A 19,495-nucleotide genomic window follows, 5' to 3' on the forward strand; every position below is an offset into this window, starting at 1 on the left:
AATACCCAAAAATGTATGCGTACCCATCACACATGAACGGGTGTGCCGGAGGCAACACAATTTATTTTCCCCAATTATCGCCCATTACCGGCACAAAAAATATTTTATCGCGCGGTTTATTTTAGAAAGCAACTTTTACCTTTCCAAATGCTAAAAAGGCGTTCATGACCACAATTTTAAACAGCCCACGTGCCATCTTCACCTCCACTTCGATTACTTCACATCGAAAGTGAAAGTACGTGGAATGAAAAGTAAAATATTGCAACCTTTGATGGACTCCGCATTGGCACCCCAGCAATGTATGTCATCCATGTGGATCCCGCCCTCAAATGGGCCAATTGTAAAGGTACTTTCCGAGTACCTTTATGCCGCATTTGTGGAAACAGCACAAATATGAGTAATCTTCAGAAGTTTGATCGGAATGCTCGCGAAAGTGACTCCCTTCGACGACAGCGTGAAGAGTGGGCACCCAAACCAAGGCTTCGGAATTCGATGTAGGGAATGTTATCCACAAAGACGTGGAATATAATATCAAATGGTTTATCGTTTTCAAACACAAGAAAAGGGGGATGGCGCACAAATGTCTATTCAGATGGCAAAACGTGTGCTGTGATTAAACCTTTTCACGCACATATGTGCATAGGTGTATGATCGTGGCAACAAACAAATGCCTTACGTTAAAGAAACCCGTAGGTACAAAATTGGTTTTCGCATTTGCAAAATTTAAAGGGGAAAACAAAAAAAGGGACATAGAAAAAGCGGATTAAAAAGGGGCCAAAAAATGGAGCATTAAAGGGAGAAATAATACGTAAGTTTATTCCCCAAACTAATGCCTTTTCCTCCGAAATATGGTTGGAGTTGCCATGGGTTCGTTAAAGAACAAATCAAAACAGCTGTCCTCCTTTGAGGGTGTCGCTCCATTGAGAGAAAAGTCCAGGTCGGGGTTTGCGGCACATGGAGTGGATATATTTTTCCCCGCTACTTTTTCCCCTTGCGCGCTTTCTGTGATGTGGCCAACGTCGTCTGGGTTAGCAGTGCAAAGACGACTTCCTCCGCCTTGTGGAATGTCACTTTGGCCTTTCTTCCCTGACGCCACCTGATGGTCTTGGTTATTTTCATCTTCTTTAAAAAAATCATATGCGCAGGATTCCCCCAGTTGGTTCGAAATAGGCTGATCGTTTCGGCATTGTTGGATAAATTGGGCAGATAATGCCTTCTCAGCTTCGCCCATCCTTCCACTTCTACCTTGCTCATTTTCCTTCATGGAAACTTCAACATTTTTCTTAATGCTTTCAAAATTGTTTTTCCCGAACACTAAGGTGTTACTTTCCTCTTCTGCAAATAACTCGTCTTTTTGAAAAAAGTCGTCGTCGATTATTTCTCTAGAATTGACAAGAAGTGGGTTTGCTCCGTTGTTCTTATCTCCCATTTGGTGTGGGAAGGAAGTGCTACAGGTTTGTCCGCAGTTGGCACTAACACATTTTTCCGCTTCACAGCAGTTTCTCTTTTTCTTCATTTTGGTGCTTACATCATTTATATGTTCTTTATTCGAACCGTTTTCCTTTTTAAGGGCCCTTTTGGGGTTATTTCGTGGGGTAGCTATTCTGTTTGTCCCCCAGCTGGAGTTCCCTTTCAGCCGTTCTTGACTGCTCCGTCTTAGCTTGTGACGCCTTTGCAGAGATAGCAGATCGTTGTTTTCTTGAATTTCCTGTTTAATTTTAAATTTTAGTGAATTCAAAGAATCGAGAAAGTTGTCCTTAACCGGGGTGTCCTTACTTTCACCATTCTTTCCTTCTGCCTTTTTCCTTATTAAGTGGGTTGCCATTTTATCCTCTTGGGGGTTGTAAAAAAGGTCATCCGCATTAGCATTAAATTTGCTAAACAAGGAATAGTTTTCTTGGAAATCCAATTCCTTCTCCTGGTTAATCAGATAATTGTCTAACTTTTGCATTTTTTCTTCCTTTCCCTTTCTGTCATTTTGTTTCTTTTGCAAGTTTTTAAATGTGTGTTTTTTTTTTTTTGTTTTTTTTTTCTGGATGTTTTTCTGCGTCTTGGGGTTTAACCGCTGCAGAATGGTCTTTTTGTATTTCTGCGCCAGATTCCGAATGATGGAAATTCCCCTCTCCAGCTTCTTCTCCATTGTGTTAATGCTTTGCTCCACATCCTCTGGAGTGTTTATTGTGGCATTTGCGCGCCTTCTTTTGCGGTGATATTAAGTTAAGACTGCGTCAGTTCCTTCCCTTCGCACCAACTGTTTTGAGGTGGAGCTATCTGTATTGTGTTGGAGCTATCCGTTTCGAGGTGGAACTATCTGTATTGGGGTGGTGTTATCCGTTTGTGCATCCACTACCCCCTTTTGGATCGTGTTCTTCCTTTTCATATTGTGTTATTTTTCCCTCTTCCGGGGTGTCACTGTTTGCGTTTTCTTTTTTTTCCGAGCAATTTTTCGCATTTCGCACATTCCTTTTTGGTGTTTTTCTTTTTTTTTTCCAATTTTCCTGTTTCATAGCACCCTAAACGGTGAACATTTCGACACGCCCCCCCCCGGTGAACGTTTTGCAATTTTTTTTTTCTTTTTTTTGTTCCATGGATAGAAATTTGCCACAAGTGGTGAATCCATTTCGATTGGCATTTTACAGTCCACTTGTACAATGAGCAACTGTTGCCAGGGAGACCGATCCACCTGGCGCGTATTTTTTTTTTGGCGCCCATCGGGGGAAGAAACGGAACAGAAATGTAGAATTAGTGGTTTTATGGCACGGGCGAAGAGGGGTTGCTTCTTCTTTCGTTTTATGCATCCCGTTCTACCCTTTTCCGTGGACGAATCGGTTCTTTCGGCCCCTTTCTTGGAAAGGTATTCCCCACGAAGGAACCACTCCAATAGGTTAAGCTGGCGAAACATAAGGCAGCATTTGAAAAGGCAGAATAGCATTTTAAGTAAGCGCAAAAGGCGAAGTGAGCTCTCCCGTGTTGCCTCCTTTCTGCCAGCATCGACGATGCATTGAAGGGGAGAAGCAGAAATGGAAGAAAGAAAGCGCGAAAAGCAGAGCACAGACATGTCGAAACCTTTGCAGAAGAAGCCAATCGGGGGCAACATGTTACACTGTGTGAATTGATCTAACTCATTGCTTCTGCGTACGTCCTCCCAAGTGATTTTCGTTGCGCCTTTGCGCCCCTGTAGGAAGAGGCCTTTTTAATGACTACACCCATGTTGGGTGAAAAATTTACGGGGCAAATTTGTTCATCAAATTACGCTGCACCCTATTAGGCTGTGTTTCTTCCCTTTTTTTTGTCCAAGCGACTTAGTGAAAAAGCCCTATTTTGCGACATCCCTCTTGAAAAAGTACCACTCATGGAACACTTGCGTAAAGCCAAAAGAGGAAAAACAAAGTTGTAAATGCGTCAAACAAGGCAGACGTGATCAGAGCACCGAGGGGAGATATACCTTCACACTGGGTGACCCATATAAACGTTTAGCCTCTCGTCCACTACGTCGCTTTCCCTTTTTCATTGCTCTTCCTTCCCCCCTTTAACAGACAATTTGGTAACGGGAGCCTTATCGGGCGTCCTCGTTGACGCCGTGCTGTACCCCATTGACAGCATAAAAACGAAAGCGCAGGCAAAAAAGTCCTTCTCATTTTCTGACATAAAAAAGTTGTATAGTGGGATTTTGCCAACCCTAGTTGGCACAGTTCCAGCTAGCGCTTTCTTCTACTGCTTTTATGAATTATCCAAAAAGATACTGACAGGTATGTCTTTCCCCCCCCCCCAAAATTGGCATTGTGGACTTTAAAATTAGACTTTAAAAAAAAATAAAAACGAAAAAAAAAAGAAAAAGACGTAGCAATGTTATACCTTTTATCCATTTTAACATATCCCCAAATGTATCCTTTGCACACACACCCATGAGTTGTTTCTTCGCTGAACTGTTCTCGTTTCGTTGTTCGCCATTCTGAACAAACGGGGGTAACGGTAAAATGGGACGCTTACCTTCCCGGGGGATAAATTAATTTTTTTATTTTTTCCCATTCTGCGTAGAAAATAGAGAAAATATCAGCAAGACGAATTTGTACTTACTTTCAACGAGCATGGCAGAGGTTACAGCGTGTGCAGTGAGGTGAGGCGCAAAAAATGGGACAAAATGGGGAAAAATGGGAAAACGATTGGAAAGCACGTCGACTGGCCGGGCCAGCCGCTACCTCAGCTACCTCCACCTTCACCGCGACATGAGGAACCTCTTTTGTTTTCTTGACAGGATGCCCTTCGAAATAGTGAAGCAGAGAATGCAGGTGTCTGGAAGCAGCTCCGTGATAAGCACGATCTACGACGTCACAAAGCGGGAAGGCCTGATGTCCCTTTTGGGCAAAAGCTATTTCGTTATGATCGTGCGAGAAATTCCCTTCGACTGCATTCAGTACTTCCTGTGGGAGACCTTTAAGGAAAAGACCAAGAGAGGTGCAACGGAGGGGAGGAAAGCTGAGCTCAGATGTAAAAGGGAGATGCGCCGCGAGGTGGGGGAGCCTCATCACAAACTTCGTACCTGTGTGTTACATCCCACCTCTACCTTACCATTTTTCATTTTTACAGACTTTGGCAAATTTTCCAAGAAGTACCCCTCCATAACGTCTGCCATATGCGGCGGACTTGCAGGTTGGTGGAAAAGGAAGCGAGGGACAGTGGTGAATGCGCGCTGGACGAATTGTGCTTAACATACATTCTGCCCATTCTGCGTTACGAAATATCCGCTTCGTCTGCTTAAAGGGGGTAGCCAGAATGACACCTTTACCGCTTGCACTCCATTCCTTTCAGGCGGAATCGCCGGATTTTTAACTACCCCCATGGACGTGATAAAGTCTAGGCAAATTATATACGTATGAACCACAACTTGGCGCCACGGCAAAAATATGTCAATATGTACGCTGATACATGTCCACGGGCGTCTAAGTGTGTGTCAGTATATGTCACCCCCTTTGCCGTGCTCGAACACATTGTTAACCTCCCAAAAAAATAAAACTGTTCAGGGAAAATCCTATATAGAAACCGTGACAGAAATAGCGGAAGAAGGATATATGACATTCTACAAGGGATGTTGCTTTCGGTCGCTCTATTTATTTTTTGGGGGGCTCATCTTCTTTGGGTCCCTTAGATTTTTCTCCTTTAAAAAGGAACAACACATATAAAGTCGGATATACGAAGTTGTAAACCAACCCATGGCGAAATGTCTTCTTTGTTAACAAAATGACGCCACGTTTGATACACCTATTTTAGCACATTTCACGAAATTTGCCATGATTTTGTAAGAAGGGCGTTCCATATGGGTGTTCCCTTTTTGCTTTAATTCTTTTAAAAATGTGTTCCGCGTTTTTGCTTGCACATTTAACTTTTTTTTTTTTTCTGACAAGCCAAAATTGCGCAGTTTAATATACATCCAGGTTAATCCCCTCTTAACGTGTGAACATGCTTAACCTTTTTGACGCAGTGGACTCTTTCTCATTTAAGCCGATTTATGTATCTTATTGTTGTTATTTTTGTGTATGGGGTTGCTTAACACTTTGTTTAAACGGGGGGGAACATTGTTGCGGGGCCGCCCATTAGCCAATGCGATCTGGGAATTGCGCAGTTACGCTGTTACACGGTTGTGCATTTCTGAGATGCAGGTGAGCTTCCTCAAGCCCCCTTGAAGGTGCAAAAAAAAAAAAATCGGGACGACATGGCCATCGCCCCACTCTTACGTTTATGTGGTTGTGTCTCATCCACCAAGTTGAGTCGTCATTTTAAACATTGGCCTTTTACGCTGTTGAGTCATAGTGGTTTCCCTTTTTCTGCTGGTGGATAAGTTCACAATTCGTTTTTTTTTTTTTTTTTTTTTCTGCCGAATTTATACAAGTGTTCGATGTGTGCGTCTGCATATATAAGGAAATATCCCCACGATTCCTTTTTCTTTTTGTCCTCCCAATAGTATCATCATTTTGTGGCCGAAAAAAAGAGGTTACACAGAATTGGTAGCATGTGTGTATGGGGGGTACACCTACTGTGAAATGAATAATTCTCCAACGGAGGAGGAATCTCCAATTGGTGTCTTCCCCAGCGTATGCTTGTATTTCGAGGGAACACCTTTGAGGCAACATTATCTAACCATAAATGTTTGTCCAATGTAGATTCCAAATTATGTTTCCGTTCTTTATGGGCATAATTGCAAGTAGGTGTTTATCTTGAAAAGTGCCGCGCAAAGGTGTTGCCAATCTGGGAAGTACAGCAAAGGGGCAAACAGTTGAGCAAAGAAAAAAAAATTCCATATCGTGCTATAAGCGCGAAAATTGAAGTAGGCTGTGTAAACGCAGGACATTTCGTTTTGCTTCCTCCCAGGGGATGTGTCAACCAACTTCAGCGTTTAACTCGGACACGGGAAAATAATGAACATCCGCGTATCTGTTTTCATAGGCCAACCGCGTGTCAGATGTTTACTCCTTCATTCGTTAATTCGTTCATATAGCCGGGTGTCCCCATGCGTGTTGCGCGACCCCGTCCGTTTCAGCGCAGAATGTGAAGAGGCCGGGGAAATTCTCCCCGCGGGGAACCGAGAAGAGTAACGAATCAAGGGGTAAAAGAGCATGCGAATAACGGATCATCCATCTTATTATATTCAATTAGGCTCTTTTCCTTCCCTTTATAACTCCATATATTGTAGGAGCATTGCGAAAAAGGCGTTAATATGTACATTTTAACAACCTGAGGAGTAAATCTCCTAGCCGAACCACTGCGGGAAAACGTTCAGGTTGTTTTTATTGCGAAGCGAAATTATCATTTAGACATTGAGGTGGATGATGGAAATAAAAAAAAAAAAAAAAAGAGATACATATACACGGCTTCACGAGCGCAATCGCCTACGCACACATGCGCGTAGAGTATACATATCAGTATTGCCTACCCGCACGGGAGAGTGCGCACATTTTTTTTTTTTTTCTTTTAAGGTGCCAATTGAATTGCGGAACGTTTCCCAAGAGAAAAATGGGATGCCATGATTAAGCGTGAATTATCGGTTGTTCCATAAAGGCTTTGAAGATTTGCTAGGTGTGTTCTTGTTTTATTTTTTCATATTTCTCTTCGCATTTTGCGTCAAGATTGGTGACCTTCCGGGGCCATGCTTTAAAAGTAAGCGGCATTCGGGAGCCCCCCAACGCGTGCAGTGGAGCAATCGAGTGGATATACATACGTGCATACATAGGTAATTACATACGTACATACCTACGTACGTACATTCGGACAACGCGCTGAAAGACCCCTGCACAGATACTGACCGCGGCGCCCAATGGAGGAAGACTCCTTTAAGAACAGACTGCTGAAGCGCAACATCGACATATGGATAGAGAAGTACCGCCCCGAGTGCCTAGACGATGTAGTGGGAAATCCCTTCGTCATAAACACTCTCAAGAGCATCATCGTATCGGGGAACATGCCAAATCTCCTCCTAGCTGTAAGTGCTCTGTTGAGGATCTGCCCAGTTCTTCAAAGCGCAGGAGGCAGTTCCTCCCCAGCCTGCACACAATGCTGTTCTGCAAGCTGCCCGTCCTTGTTCATTTTTGTCTCCGTACAAAAGATTAATTGTAAAATGGGAATTTATAGTGGTAGTGAATTTTGGGCTGTGAATTGGCGACACGTTTGGCTGTGAACATGGAGAGCCCTCTTCACGACTGCACCGTGACACCCACAGTTATGCCACCAATGTGGAGCCTTTTTGTGGAAATTTTCAATCCATTTTTTTTTTTTCTTTCTTTTTCTCTTTTTTTTTCTTTTTTTTATTCCTGGACTGTTTCCACCTTTTTAGGGTGCCCCGGGGACTGGGAAGACGACGAGCATTCTCTGCCTAGCCAGCGAAATGCTGGGAGCTCAAGCGAAGAAAGCCGTCCTGGAATTGAACGCCTCAGACGACAGAGGAATTAACGTAATCAGAGACAGAATAAAAAGTTTCGCAAAGGAAATTATAACTCTCCCCCCAGGAAGACACAAAATTATCATACTGGACGAAGTGGACTCCATGACCACAGCCGCACAGCAGTCATTAAGAAGAATCATGGAGCTGTATTCAGACACGACCAGATTTGCTTTAGCTTGTAATCAGTCTGAGAAGATAATTGACGCGCTTCAAAGCAGATGTGCCATTATACGGTACTTTAAATTATCAGATGATCAGGTTTTGAAGCGAATTGTAAAAATATGCCAAATGGAAAACATAAAGTACACAGACGATGGGTTGGAAACCTTGACCTTTATAGCAGATGGGGACTTAAGGAAGGCAGTGAATTGTCTGCAGTCAACTTATGCTGGGTTAGAAGTTATAAACAAAGAAAATGTCCTGAATATCTGTGACATTCCTTCTCCTGAAAGAATTGAGAATTTACTAAAATTTTGCATCAACAGTGAGTGGAAAAAGGCACATGACATTGCGTACGACATGATAAGGGAAGGACACACCCCTTTCGATGTTGCTCTCACGTCTTCAAATGTGTTGAGAAGATACGACTTGGGCTCTGAGGCTGTCCAGATCGAGTTCTTAAAAATTGGCGCTATGGCTTGTAACACCATGGCCAGTGGTCTCGCCACCGTTATCCAGCTGGATAGGTTGCTCGCCGACTGGTGCATAGCAGCCAAGGCATTCCGCACCAAGAGTTAGTTCGTGAAACGAAAAAAAAAAAAACCCCAAAAAAATCGAAAAAAAAATCCAAATAAAAACATGTGCACCAGCGTCATTGACATGAGAAGCCCTTGGCGCTTTCCATATCAGGTGCGTCATCCTTTTATTATTATGTTACTCTACTATGTATTACCATTTTTCTCTTTTTTTTCTCTTTTTATTCTTTTTTTTTCCTCTTTTTTTTCTCACTTTGGGAATACCCCCGCGGGTCAATTCGACCGGGAGGGGCCCCCTTCCTTTCCACCTTCTTCATGAGGCTCCGATGCAAAATTATGAAAAAAATTAACAAGTTTATATTTTGTTTTAATTTAAAAAAAAAAAAAAAAGGGGAGAATAGCGGAACGAATGTGTACAGGGAGAAAGGGTTACATTTTTTATGCGCACGTGGACACGCCCACGTGGCATACAAATCGGCGGCTCCGCAGGTGGGGCGGTCGCTTTGGGGGAGCCAGGGTGATAAAAAAAGGAAAGCTTCATGCTCTTTTAACGAATAGACGCATGCATTGGCTACACATTTGGATTGAAGGAAATACAAACATGGGTTCGCCGCCTACTACGTCAACAGGCTGGAAGCACACGCACGTGCGTACGTCCTTAGGCCTTCTGGGGGGCGGTGCTACCGTGTCGCCTGTCCTTGTGCGCTACATCGTGCCTGCTCCGATGCATTAAAGTGTCCCCCTTGGGATTTGCATTATGCGCGTTGCTACTGTGCTAGCCGCTAACATTTGACCTTCCACTGTTAGCTCTTCCACCGTTCGCTCTTCCATTATTTGCCCTTACACTATTGGCCTTTCCACTATTGGCCCTTCCACTATTGACCTTTCCACTATTGGCCTTTCCACTATTGGCCTTTCCACTATTGGCCTTTCCACTATTGGCCCTTCCATTATTGGCCTTTCCACTATTGGCCCTTCCGCCAAGCGCGCTGCTGCCCCTCCGGCGCTTCCCCATTACGTACTTGTTGTATACATAACTTCGCAAGCGCTTTCCATAAATGGGGGGAAGCTTGGTCGGGTCGGCGACTTCAGTTTCTGGTTCCTTCCTGAGCTGATCTTGATATGCCTGTTCAGTGAGCACGAATCCGTTGCTTTTACTTTTAACATAGTGCTGTTGCGCTGCCCTCTTCTCGTCTTCCCTTCCATTGGTCATCCCATTGTGCTTTTGGTTCCTTTTGTCCCTGCTCATGTCTCCACTTTCCTTCCCCTTTCTTCTCATCCCATTTTTGCTTATCCCCTTCCTCTTAGGCTTCTTCAAAAATAAGTTTTTCAATCTGTCCTTAATGAGTTTCTGTGGCACGACGTGTGTGTTAAAATGTTTTACAATTTTGTTGATGGTCCTTTTTTCGTCTTCATTGGAGTTGAAAAATTCTTTCAGCTCCTTCGACTTGAGAGATTGATAAAGGATCTCCTTTTGAATAAAATGTTTCACTTTTTTGTTGGTGCATTTGATGAGGATGGATTCTACTCGGTACCTGTACATCTCGACCTTATTCTGTGCCACTGCCTTATGATTTATGGTGCATATATTTTTGGCTCCTATTTTTTGGAGTAGTTTTTTTTCCGCCGGTTTATTTTCGTTGACGAAGGAAATGCTGATCCCCTTGTTGTCTAGCCTGCAGGTCCTTCCCACTCGGTGCACGAAGGTCTTGGTGTCCAGGGGCATGTCGAAGTTAACCACGCAGTGCACGCCTTGGAAATCGAGTCCGCGGTTGTACAGGAAGTCCTTCTCCTCCTCGCTACCGTCGTCCAGGTTGCTCCGCAAGTCTTCGCCGCGATCCGTATCGTTAGCATCCGCATCGTTAGTATCTCCATCAAAGCCGCTGTCGTCATGATTGGTCGCATCCCCCGTATCATCTGTGTCCCCCCCACTGCGAACAGTTCCAATGCTGTCCATGTTGTCTATGTCGCCCATATCGCTCATGTTGCCCATATCGCCCATGTCGCCCTTCCTCCCCCCCCTCGCTGCGGCATTTTTCTCATACTGCGGGCATATCAAAAAGAAGATCTTATAATTGTTAAACGCAAAAATGATGTTCTGTCTAACCAAAATGGGATGGTTTGGATTCAGGATGGAAGAAGCAATGTCAAAGTAAGTGAGGAAAATCTTTATCTTGTATGCATCATGGATGGTAGAAGTAAAAATAATCGACTTGTGCAAAATTACTTTCTCATTTATAAGGTCGTACAGATAAATATATTTTGTCGTTTCGTCTGGGTAGAGGTAGCAAAATGATTTGCCCCTGAATTGCTGATGCATGACGGGTTCCCTGACTTTGGGGGTCCCAGAAGCATCACTCATCTTGTTGCTTCGCACCGGAACACTGCTACTGTCCCGGTTGGAAGCAGCCCCCCTCTTATGAAGGCCCTCTGGATGATCTACACTAAGGAAGGTGGTGCGACTGGTGGGACTTGCATTCTTTTCCAATTCTTCACTTAAAAAAACAGGCTTATGCAAAAAAAGTTTCGTTTTCTCCACGAGGCTCTCCTTCAGTGTAGCCGATGCCATCACAATTTGATATTTCTGGGAATAATTTTTTGGAAAGTGGTAGCTAGCCAAAAGGTTCATCCATTTTTGAAACTCTCTACTGTGCAAAATGTCCGCTTCATCAACAACGAGTATTCTTAAATTGGATAATATATCCAGGTTATATTTTCTCTTGCACTCTACCGTGTGATTGTACAGATGTTTAGGGGTTGTGACTAGAACAGTTGGATGATCATAAAATGTTTTGTTTATATTGTGATTAAATGATAGGATATTCTTCAGGTAGGAGCATAATGTCTGTGCTACTTCATAAATCTGTAGGCATAATTCTTCTGTGGGGGCAAGGATTATTCCTTTGTAAAAGAATTTCAATGACTCCTTTTCATTTAAATTTGACTTCACTATGTTCTGCACTAGTGGGATGAGGTAGGCCATGGTTTTCCCTGACCCCGTCTTGGAACTTATGATGACATCTTTCCCTTGGAGGATATGTGGAATGGCTGCTTTCTGTATTTTCGTTGGGTGCTTAAATTTGAAGAGATAAAGGATTGCCTTCCTGAGCCTCACGTCCAGCAGGATGTTTTCGAAGTCGAGGAAGTTCTGCCCCCTCTCGAAGTGGTCATTCTGCCCATCCGCGCGGTCAAGAGGGTTTCGCTCCTGGGGCTGACTAGTGTGATCACCTTTCTTTTCCTCTCCCTCCTCTTGACTCGTATGATCGTCTTGATTTTGTTCCTCCTTCGCTTCATTTTTGTGATCGCCCTGCTTTTGCTCCTCCTCCTCTGGACTCGTGTGATCGGCTTGCTCTTGCTCCTCCGATTGACTCGTGTGATTACTTCGCTTTTCCTCTTCCTCCTCTTGACTCGCGTGCTCCTCCTGATTTTGTTCCTCCTCCGCTTGACTTGTTTGATCGTCTTTCTTTTGATCCTCCTCTACTTCACTCGTGTGATCGCCTTCCTTTTGCTCCTCCGTTTCCACCTCCATTTTGTGGCTTCCCCTTTTGCTGAAGAGTAACATCGTGCCCGCCGCGACCTGGTTAACCCTACTCGCGCCCTTTGGCTTTACCGCTTTCCCAGCGCAGGGAAGAACAACAATGGGGTAAAGTCCAGATCGCCTTTCGCAACGGACGTACGTAGGAGGACAAATAAGCATGTATACATATAGGTAACGTTCAATCGACCCCTTTTTTCAGCCCATTTGGTGGTATCGTGTTACCCTCGTGCAGTTCCTCGCATGGCTGATGGAGTCCAAATAAGCGACTCTTCCCCCCTTTGTTAAAGCTTCTCTGAATGAGTTTTTTTTCCTTTTTTCCACTTCGCTTTCGTTTTTGTTCACGCCTCAGTTTTTTCTTTTCTTTCCTTTGCTTTTCTTAATTTCCTTTTTTTTCCCACTCGTAAGTCAACCAACATTGGTGCGCTTTGGAGAGGGTCTTCTACGAATCGTTGGTCATAGCAGCGTTAAACTGGAGCCAGGCCACAAAGGGCGAAGCGTAAGCTGGTTTTGCAGCGTGGGTCCGTAAAATAAAAATAACCCCTTGTCAATGTTTATTTCTTTGCTACATAGAATAACTCGCATGTTGCGTGCGCTGCTATTATTATTTTGCTTCTTCCCCCTGCAAAAAATTGACGCTACCCTTGTTCTGTTTTTTGGTAACGCGGCAGGTCTCACGCAGGTACATATACATGAGTAAGCATATGTTTGTCATATATTTTGCATCCATATGCAGTTCCAAACGCGTGAGCGCCTTGTACTTTTATGTAACCCCACAGAGTGAAAAAAACAAACGACGTTCCCGTGAATGGAAGTATAAAAGGAACATTTTTATTTTCCGACAACGTTGGTGGGGACCCGTGCGCGATTTTGCTTCATTGCCGTTTGGGATTGTTCTTTTTTACCAGTCTGGTGCCAATTTTTTCCAATTTCTTCCAATTTTTTGCGCTTTTCCCCACTTGAGCGGTACTACATGTTACTTGGCAATCGTGTGGGCAGCTTCCCCCCCTTGTTGTTCTTCCGCCTTGTTTTTCTTCATCTTCTTCTTCTCCCGCCGCGATGTTGCTTTCCTTCTACGTAACCAAACCAAATGAGCTAATTAACGGGATAGCAACTCCTTGGAAACAAAAAAAAGGCAGTATTTTCATCTCTGTTAAGACACTGAAGGGAGGCTAATAAAGAGGAAGCTCTGCGCGAGTAGCGAAACTGCCATTTTTTTTTTTCCTTTTTTTTTCCTTTTTTTTTTCTTTTTTTTTTTTTTTTTTTTTTTTTTTTTTTTTTTTTTTTTTTTTTTTTTTTTTTTCTTTTTTTTTATCTTTTTTTTTTCTCCCCCACGTCGCCTAAATTTCCCCACTGGTTCATCCCCCGTCGGTTGCCACTCAGCAGGTATACACAGATATTGTACCACCTGGGACTGCTAACATTCCCGCAGGGGTAAAAGGGCTGGATAAAAGGGAAGTTTTCACACGCGGACCATATCTGCGTAGGGAGATTTATCACAAGTATGCTTCGAAAATGATGTAAATGTGTGCCCCTGCTCCCACCCACATAGGAGTACATGCGTATTCCCAGGAGAAAATTGTGTACATTTTTTTTTCTTTTTTTCTGGACGAGTGTTGAATTTTCACCGCCCGTGGCATATTTCATACGTACGTATGAGCACACAGTTGGTGAAATTTTATTCTCTAGTGTTTGCAAAATTGATTCCTTTGTTTATTCAAATCGCTTTAATTCCCTTTAATTTGCTTCAAATCAATTCACTTCAATTCACTTCGCTTGTTTTTTTTTTCTTTTTTGCCACTCACAAAAATGTGAAATCCCCTTTTTGCGGTTTAAGTCATATGTTGGACTTTACCTAAACGATATATATACGTTTCAATGGGGTGTACTTTTTTCTTGCGCTGTGTGTTGACCTCTGTGCGGGCATCGTACCACTGCGCAGCTTTCTCCTTCGTATAACCATCTTTTTAAAGCACACAAAACATTTGACAGAAAATGCAAAAAGGGGAAACGTTGTTTTATGCTTTTCTATTTTTAATCCCCATCATAGGCACTTGGATATATCTAAGAATTGTGGACAATAAAAAGAAGAAAAAAAAAAGTGACTCTTTAGGACAGGCTGAAATAGGAAGTGCACACACGGAAGACCAAAACAAGTGTCATTCTGTGGCAGATCAATATAAGAATCTTTCCAGAAGAAAGATCAGCAGCATGGAGGACACTGCGTCTTTTTCTTTTCATTCACATGTCAACAGATTGGGTGCTGCTTCACGGGGTGATGAAATGGGAACTGAAAGCATCGAATGTGTAGAGAAGGACTCCGCCTTGGGTGGGTCCGCGGGGAACCATGTGAGGGATAATTTATCGAATGCAGAGTGTGAAGAGGAACGGGAATCACACACCAAACGGTGCGGCGAAGGAGCAACAGAGGAGAAGTGCCAGATGAATGGAGCCCCAATGGGAGAATCCTCAACAGGGGAGGGATCCCTCGAGCGAATTTGCCAGTATAGCGAAAGAGAGAAGTCCGAAGTGGGAGGTGCAACAGAGGGCGAGATGAGCCGTGGGAGGGGTAGCGAAAGCACCATGGAGAGCCTTCCAGGCATCAGTTATGCGAAAGCGCACCCTGGGAACCAGACGACTGATAGTTATAATGATAAAGCAAAAAAGAAAGAAACTGATGAAATAAGCGAGAAGGACAGGGAAACCAACGAAGTAAACACGCATGAGAGCCAACCGAACAATGTAAACACAAACGAGAACGACAAAAGAGAAAGTTTCGAGTTGGACAGCCAGGAAGATCCTAGCTGCACATTTGCGAAGCAGCCAAACGGCCGGACAAAGACAGAAGACATGAAAGAACAACTGAATAAAGAAGACACGAATGACCGTGTGAGAAAAGACACAAATGCCCATGTGAGAAAAGACACAAATGGCCATGTGAGAAAAGACACGAATGATAATATGAGAAAAGACACGAATGACAATGTGAGAAATTACTATAGTGATAACTGTATAAGTAAAGATCATTATCAGGATTCCAGTTCACACCTGAGCTCATCCGTGGAGGATGAGGAGTCGGAGGACATCAGCTCCAACGAGGGCGACTCGGATAGGAGTGAGGACTCTGCCGATGGGAGAAGTTCATCCGTCCTCAGCGAGGACTATGATGATGAGGAGGAAGAGGATGACGGAGATGATGAAGATGACGAAGGTGATGAAGATGACGAAGATGGTGAAAATTACGCCGATGGCAACTGCCTAGATGACCAGAACACAGAAGAGATAAAGTACCAAGGAAATGAGTTATTCAAAAAGGGCGACTACAAACAGGCCATCTTTTACTACAATAAGGCTTTAATAAAATGCAAAGAGAAAAGTACCAAGTCCATTCTATACTCCAACAGGGCAGCTTGCTACTCACATTTAGGCAACTGGAATCAGGTGGTGGAAGATTGCAATAAGTCTATTAACTATAATGAGAGCTTTGTTAAGTCCTACCTCCGCAGGAGCAATGCATATGAACAGCTGCAAAAATATAATGACGCGTCGAATGACTTAAATAAAGCCATATCTTTGGATTCCTCCCTCCTGGCAAACTACGAAATGAAACAGAAAAAATTAAAGTACCTGGCTGAACAGCAGTTAAATAAAGAAAAGGAAGAAATGGTGGGGAAATTAAAAGACTTTGGTAATTTGTTGCTAGGCAAAGTTGGATTGTCACTTGATAATTTTGAAGTGCAAAAGAATCCAAACAATGATGGTTCTTTTAACATTCAATTTAAGCAGAATAAGTAGACTGCATTTACAGCCAGTTTTTCCATTACACGTTCCGCCGCTCTCTTTGTACACACGTTTAGGCGTCTACATTTCTTCCCTTTGTTTGTTTTTTGTGTTGTACCGCTGTATTGTTACGCAGTTTTGTGTAGTTTCTTTTTTTCTTCTTTTTTTTTTTCTTTTTGGGGAATGGTGCCATTTTCTACTCTTTTTCACACGGCAACATGGCAGCGGCGCAACTTGTGGCATATTTTTCTTTTTGCTCCCCCTCATCCTTTTCCACGTGATGACCAATTAGCCACGCCTCGTACGTGTTCGTAACGGAGAGAGAAAAAAAAAAACAGTTATTCTTTTTTTCCCTTTTTTTCGTCATGCCTTTTTTTTTACATGCACAAAATAGTCAATCTTAAAAACTACTTTTGTCTTGATATAAAGAAGAAAGATTAAAAAAAACATACACATTCGGTAGGTACGCCACGTTTGCCAGTTGTTCTGGGAGCTAGCAAATGAACAGAAAAAATCATTTCGTCCATAGGGATTATAGAGGAGTCATAAAAATACAAGAAAAAAACAGGAGATGGAAGTTAATTCGGGTGTCACACAAAAAGGATAACATATACACACCTAAACAGAAGTAAATGATGTTGCATGACAACGAGGGGGCGTCGGTATTTTACAAAAAAAAGGGGGCCCTACGCGCGCGAGAGGGTGTAGGTGCATACGTACGTAAGGCACATATGGACACGCTTCGACCCACAGGATGTACCACTGCCCGTGCCTGTGCATTCCCTCATTGTCCTTCCCGATTTACAAATCAGCCATTTTAAGAGGGCCCCTTTTCTGCTCCTTCCACTTGAGGGGAAAACGAATCCCGCGGGGAGGGAGAGGGGCACCTAAAAGGCGTGACGGAGATGACACACACAAATACGAAAAAAAAGAAAAAAACAAAGAAAAAAAAAAAACGCTGCTCCCCTTTTCGCCTTGTCCTTTCGTTCCCGTCCCCCCCCAAAGATGGAACTTTTCCTGAGGAGGAGGTTGCAGTGAGCCAAGATCACACCACTGCACTCCAGCCTAGGTGACAGAGACTCTGTCTCAAAAAAAAAAAAAAAAAAAAAAAAAAGAACTCATTTGAATGATATAAGCGAGTGGCAGAAGGGATGACTCTTCCCTGCGCGTAATCCTAATGACAGAAATGCGCGGCATTTCTGTGAATGGGTTTGAATTCCCAAACTGGCGCCATTCCTGACTTCCTTCTTTGCAGTCGTCTCTCTCTATCTGTGCAGAACATCAAGCAAGGTGCGCCACCAATCATATGCCAGCCGAAACGAACATAGCGAAGAACATAGCAAATAGCATAGTGAACAACGTAACGTTATTTTCTCTTTTTTTTTTTTTTTTTTTTTTCTCTACGCTAGGAGTACACCTTAACGAGGTGGTTTAAAACCTGCTGGACGCTGAACCCATCGATGGCATCAAAATCTCCGTCACTAATCGATTTCTGTTTCAACGCATTCGCAATAAACGGTGGAGTAATTCTTGTAAAGCCAATGCCACTTCTACAGAACTTACAGTGCTTCTCCGGAGGGAAGGCCAGATCTCGGTTGAGAAATTTTGTCTTCCTTTCCGTTTTACCATCTGTGAGTTCGGGTTGCCCTCCCTGCACTTGTGTCTCTTGAATTATCGATTCGTACATAGATCGCAAGGTAACTGCATTGTGTATTCTCCATAGGAAGATGACGAATGATTCGGCTGAGTGCATGTTACAAAATCCATAGTAGCATGACTCCTGTGCGGTGACAAAGTGCTGTATGCAACTTTCGCAGTTCAGATACTTTCTTACGTAGTCCGTTAATGCGTTGATGTAGAAGTGGTACCTTTCCTTGTCCCACATGAGACAGTGCACCGATATTTTGTGGAAGAGCAGCCAGTAGGAGCAGAGGACGGAGTTCTCTTCGCACACTTTGAATTTAGGCTCGCTCCAGGGGGTGTCACCGAGAAGGCTCTCCAGACCGGTTTCATTGCTGAGGGGGGCGCGGGCATCGATCCCAAAGGCGCTTCCAACCGTGGTGCTGACCCCCATCCCTGCAATCTCGTCGACAACCTTGGACCACTGCTCATATCGGAGGGGGTACCTCTGCGAGGTCAGCTTCTCACGAAGGTCGCCTAGCCACTGGGCCAGTTCAGGATACATATCCGAAACGATCTGTATCATAACGAGAAAAGGTTCCACCGTAGATTTGTCCACATCTAACCCTAATGAAATGTGCTTCTTCAAAGTGAACAGCATACCCCTTACAATGTCGTGCTTTAGGTCATCCCTAGTAAAGGTCGTCCCCTGCCATCTTTCGACAACCATTCGATTTGCACTAGCACCTTCTTTTCCTGTGATTTCCCCTATGAGCCCATTGGTGGAGGATATAAACATGGCATACTCAGGGGACTCTTCCACTGTTGCGACATCGGCGTAACAGGATTTCAAATCGATGTGATTAAAGTTAACATTTTTGCACAAATGCGTCTGAATCATTCTTTGGAACTCTGCAAGGTTATTCACTCGGTCCACTTCCCTGTAGGCAAGAAGCAACTCTTTGTTGTACTGTCGATTGGCCATTTCTGTTTTGGGAGCTATGTATTTATACTCGGCACCTTTACTGTCCATGTAATCATACACTGGGTAGAGGAGCCGAAAGGTGGGGAAATAAAGAACCTTAAAAAATCTGCAGTACGGTACAAACAAGTGGCATGAGCAGTCAAACACAAACAGAGAGACATTACTCTCATAATTTGATATTTCCTCTTCCAGTTTATTCCACACATCGATGTACCGATTGCATGCTGGGCAGTAGTAATTTTTTATGTTTATTAAGATGACATCTCCATGCTTTGCCTTGTCTATGGTATCCCAGAATTTGCTCAAGGTTTCCTCTGCGCCTTTACAAACATCTTCGCTTCGTGCGCATGGTACGCTGGTCAGGATAATGTACAGAAGGAGCAGCAGGGGCAGGAGGCGTCTGCACAGTGGCAACATCGTTGGAATAGGGGGTGGCAGAGCGGTGACGCGCTAGGGGAAGGCCACTTTAGAGCGACAGCTCTGTGACTCACCCCTTTCGTTAGCTGACTCCGATTTGGGGATCTTCAACGTTGGCCCAGTTATTCCCACGGGCAACGCATTTCATTTTGGGGGGTTCGCGCGGGAGCGGCACGAGTGTGGAAACCAGGCAAGGGAGAAAGTTGCACAAGCGCGGAAACCGCACAAGAGTGGACGAGGTACTAGTTCGCTATTCTCCTTTTTCGGTTTGGATGCCCCGTCTGCCGCCAATTGGGCACGAAGCGGGGGAACAAAAGTGGTGGGACTAATTAAAACACAAATTGCTGCACAAAGTGGGACGAAGCAGACGCACAAGTGGGGGCAAAGCAGACGCACAAATGGACGCATGCAGGACGTACTTATCTCGCTAGGTGCGCAGTGAACCAACGAGGGAATGTTGTCCCCCCCTCAGGATGGCAAAAGAAAACACCAGTTAGTTTAGACCGGTTTAGTGCCGAAATGTGGCAATT

At 43.8% G+C, this 19,495-nt stretch overlaps 6 protein-coding genes across 6 annotated transcripts; 3 read left to right on the forward strand and 3 right to left on the reverse strand.

Moving 5' to 3' along the window:
- Positions 1–826: 826 nt before the first annotated feature.
- C922_03586 (hypothetical protein) lies at positions 827–2,140 on the reverse strand (the record flags this gene model as incomplete). Its single annotated transcript, XM_008819178.1, has 1 exon — positions 827–2,140. The coding sequence occupies one exon, from the start codon at positions 2,138–2,140 to the stop codon at positions 827–829; it is 1,314 nt and encodes a 437-aa protein (XP_008817400.1).
- A 1,212-nt stretch (positions 2,141–3,352) lies between these two features.
- Positions 3,353–4,877, forward strand: C922_03587 (hypothetical protein; the record flags this gene model as incomplete). The annotated part of the gene is made up of 6 exons (XM_008819179.1): positions 3,353–3,365; positions 3,537–3,749; positions 4,039–4,117; positions 4,256–4,455; positions 4,588–4,650; positions 4,810–4,877. The coding sequence occupies 6 exons, from the start codon at positions 3,353–3,355 to the stop codon at positions 4,875–4,877; spliced, it is 636 nt and encodes a 211-aa protein (XP_008817401.1).
- Positions 4,878–7,309: 2,432 nt separating this feature from the next.
- On the forward strand, positions 7,310–8,671 carry C922_03588 (replication factor C subunit 2/4; the record flags this gene model as incomplete). The annotated part of the gene is made up of 2 exons (XM_008819180.1): positions 7,310–7,474; positions 7,826–8,671. The coding sequence occupies 2 exons, from the start codon at positions 7,310–7,312 to the stop codon at positions 8,669–8,671; spliced, it is 1,011 nt and encodes a 336-aa protein (XP_008817402.1).
- A 732-nt stretch (positions 8,672–9,403) lies between these two features.
- Positions 9,404–12,157, reverse strand: C922_03589 (adenosinetriphosphatase; the record flags this gene model as incomplete). Its single annotated transcript, XM_008819181.1, has 1 exon — positions 9,404–12,157. One exon carries the CDS (start codon positions 12,155–12,157, stop codon positions 9,404–9,406), a length of 2,754 nt encoding a protein of 917 aa, XP_008817403.1.
- Positions 12,158–14,158: 2,001 nt separating this feature from the next.
- Positions 14,159–15,958, forward strand: C922_03590 (hypothetical protein; the record flags this gene model as incomplete). The annotated part of the gene is made up of 1 exon (XM_008819182.1): positions 14,159–15,958. One exon carries the CDS (start codon positions 14,159–14,161, stop codon positions 15,956–15,958), a length of 1,800 nt encoding a protein of 599 aa, XP_008817404.1.
- Positions 15,959–17,348: 1,390 nt separating this feature from the next.
- Positions 17,349–18,965, reverse strand: C922_03591 (hypothetical protein; the record flags this gene model as incomplete). Its single annotated transcript, XM_008819183.1, has 1 exon — positions 17,349–18,965. The coding sequence occupies one exon, from the start codon at positions 18,963–18,965 to the stop codon at positions 17,349–17,351; it is 1,617 nt and encodes a 538-aa protein (XP_008817405.1).
- Between the last annotated feature and the right edge of the window lie 530 nt (positions 18,966–19,495).

The sequence above is a fragment of the Plasmodium inui genome (assembly GCF_000524495.1).
Source record: "Plasmodium inui San Antonio 1 unplaced genomic scaffold supercont1.15, whole genome shotgun sequence".
NCBI lineage: Eukaryota > Apicomplexa > Aconoidasida > Haemosporida > Plasmodiidae > Plasmodium > Plasmodium inui.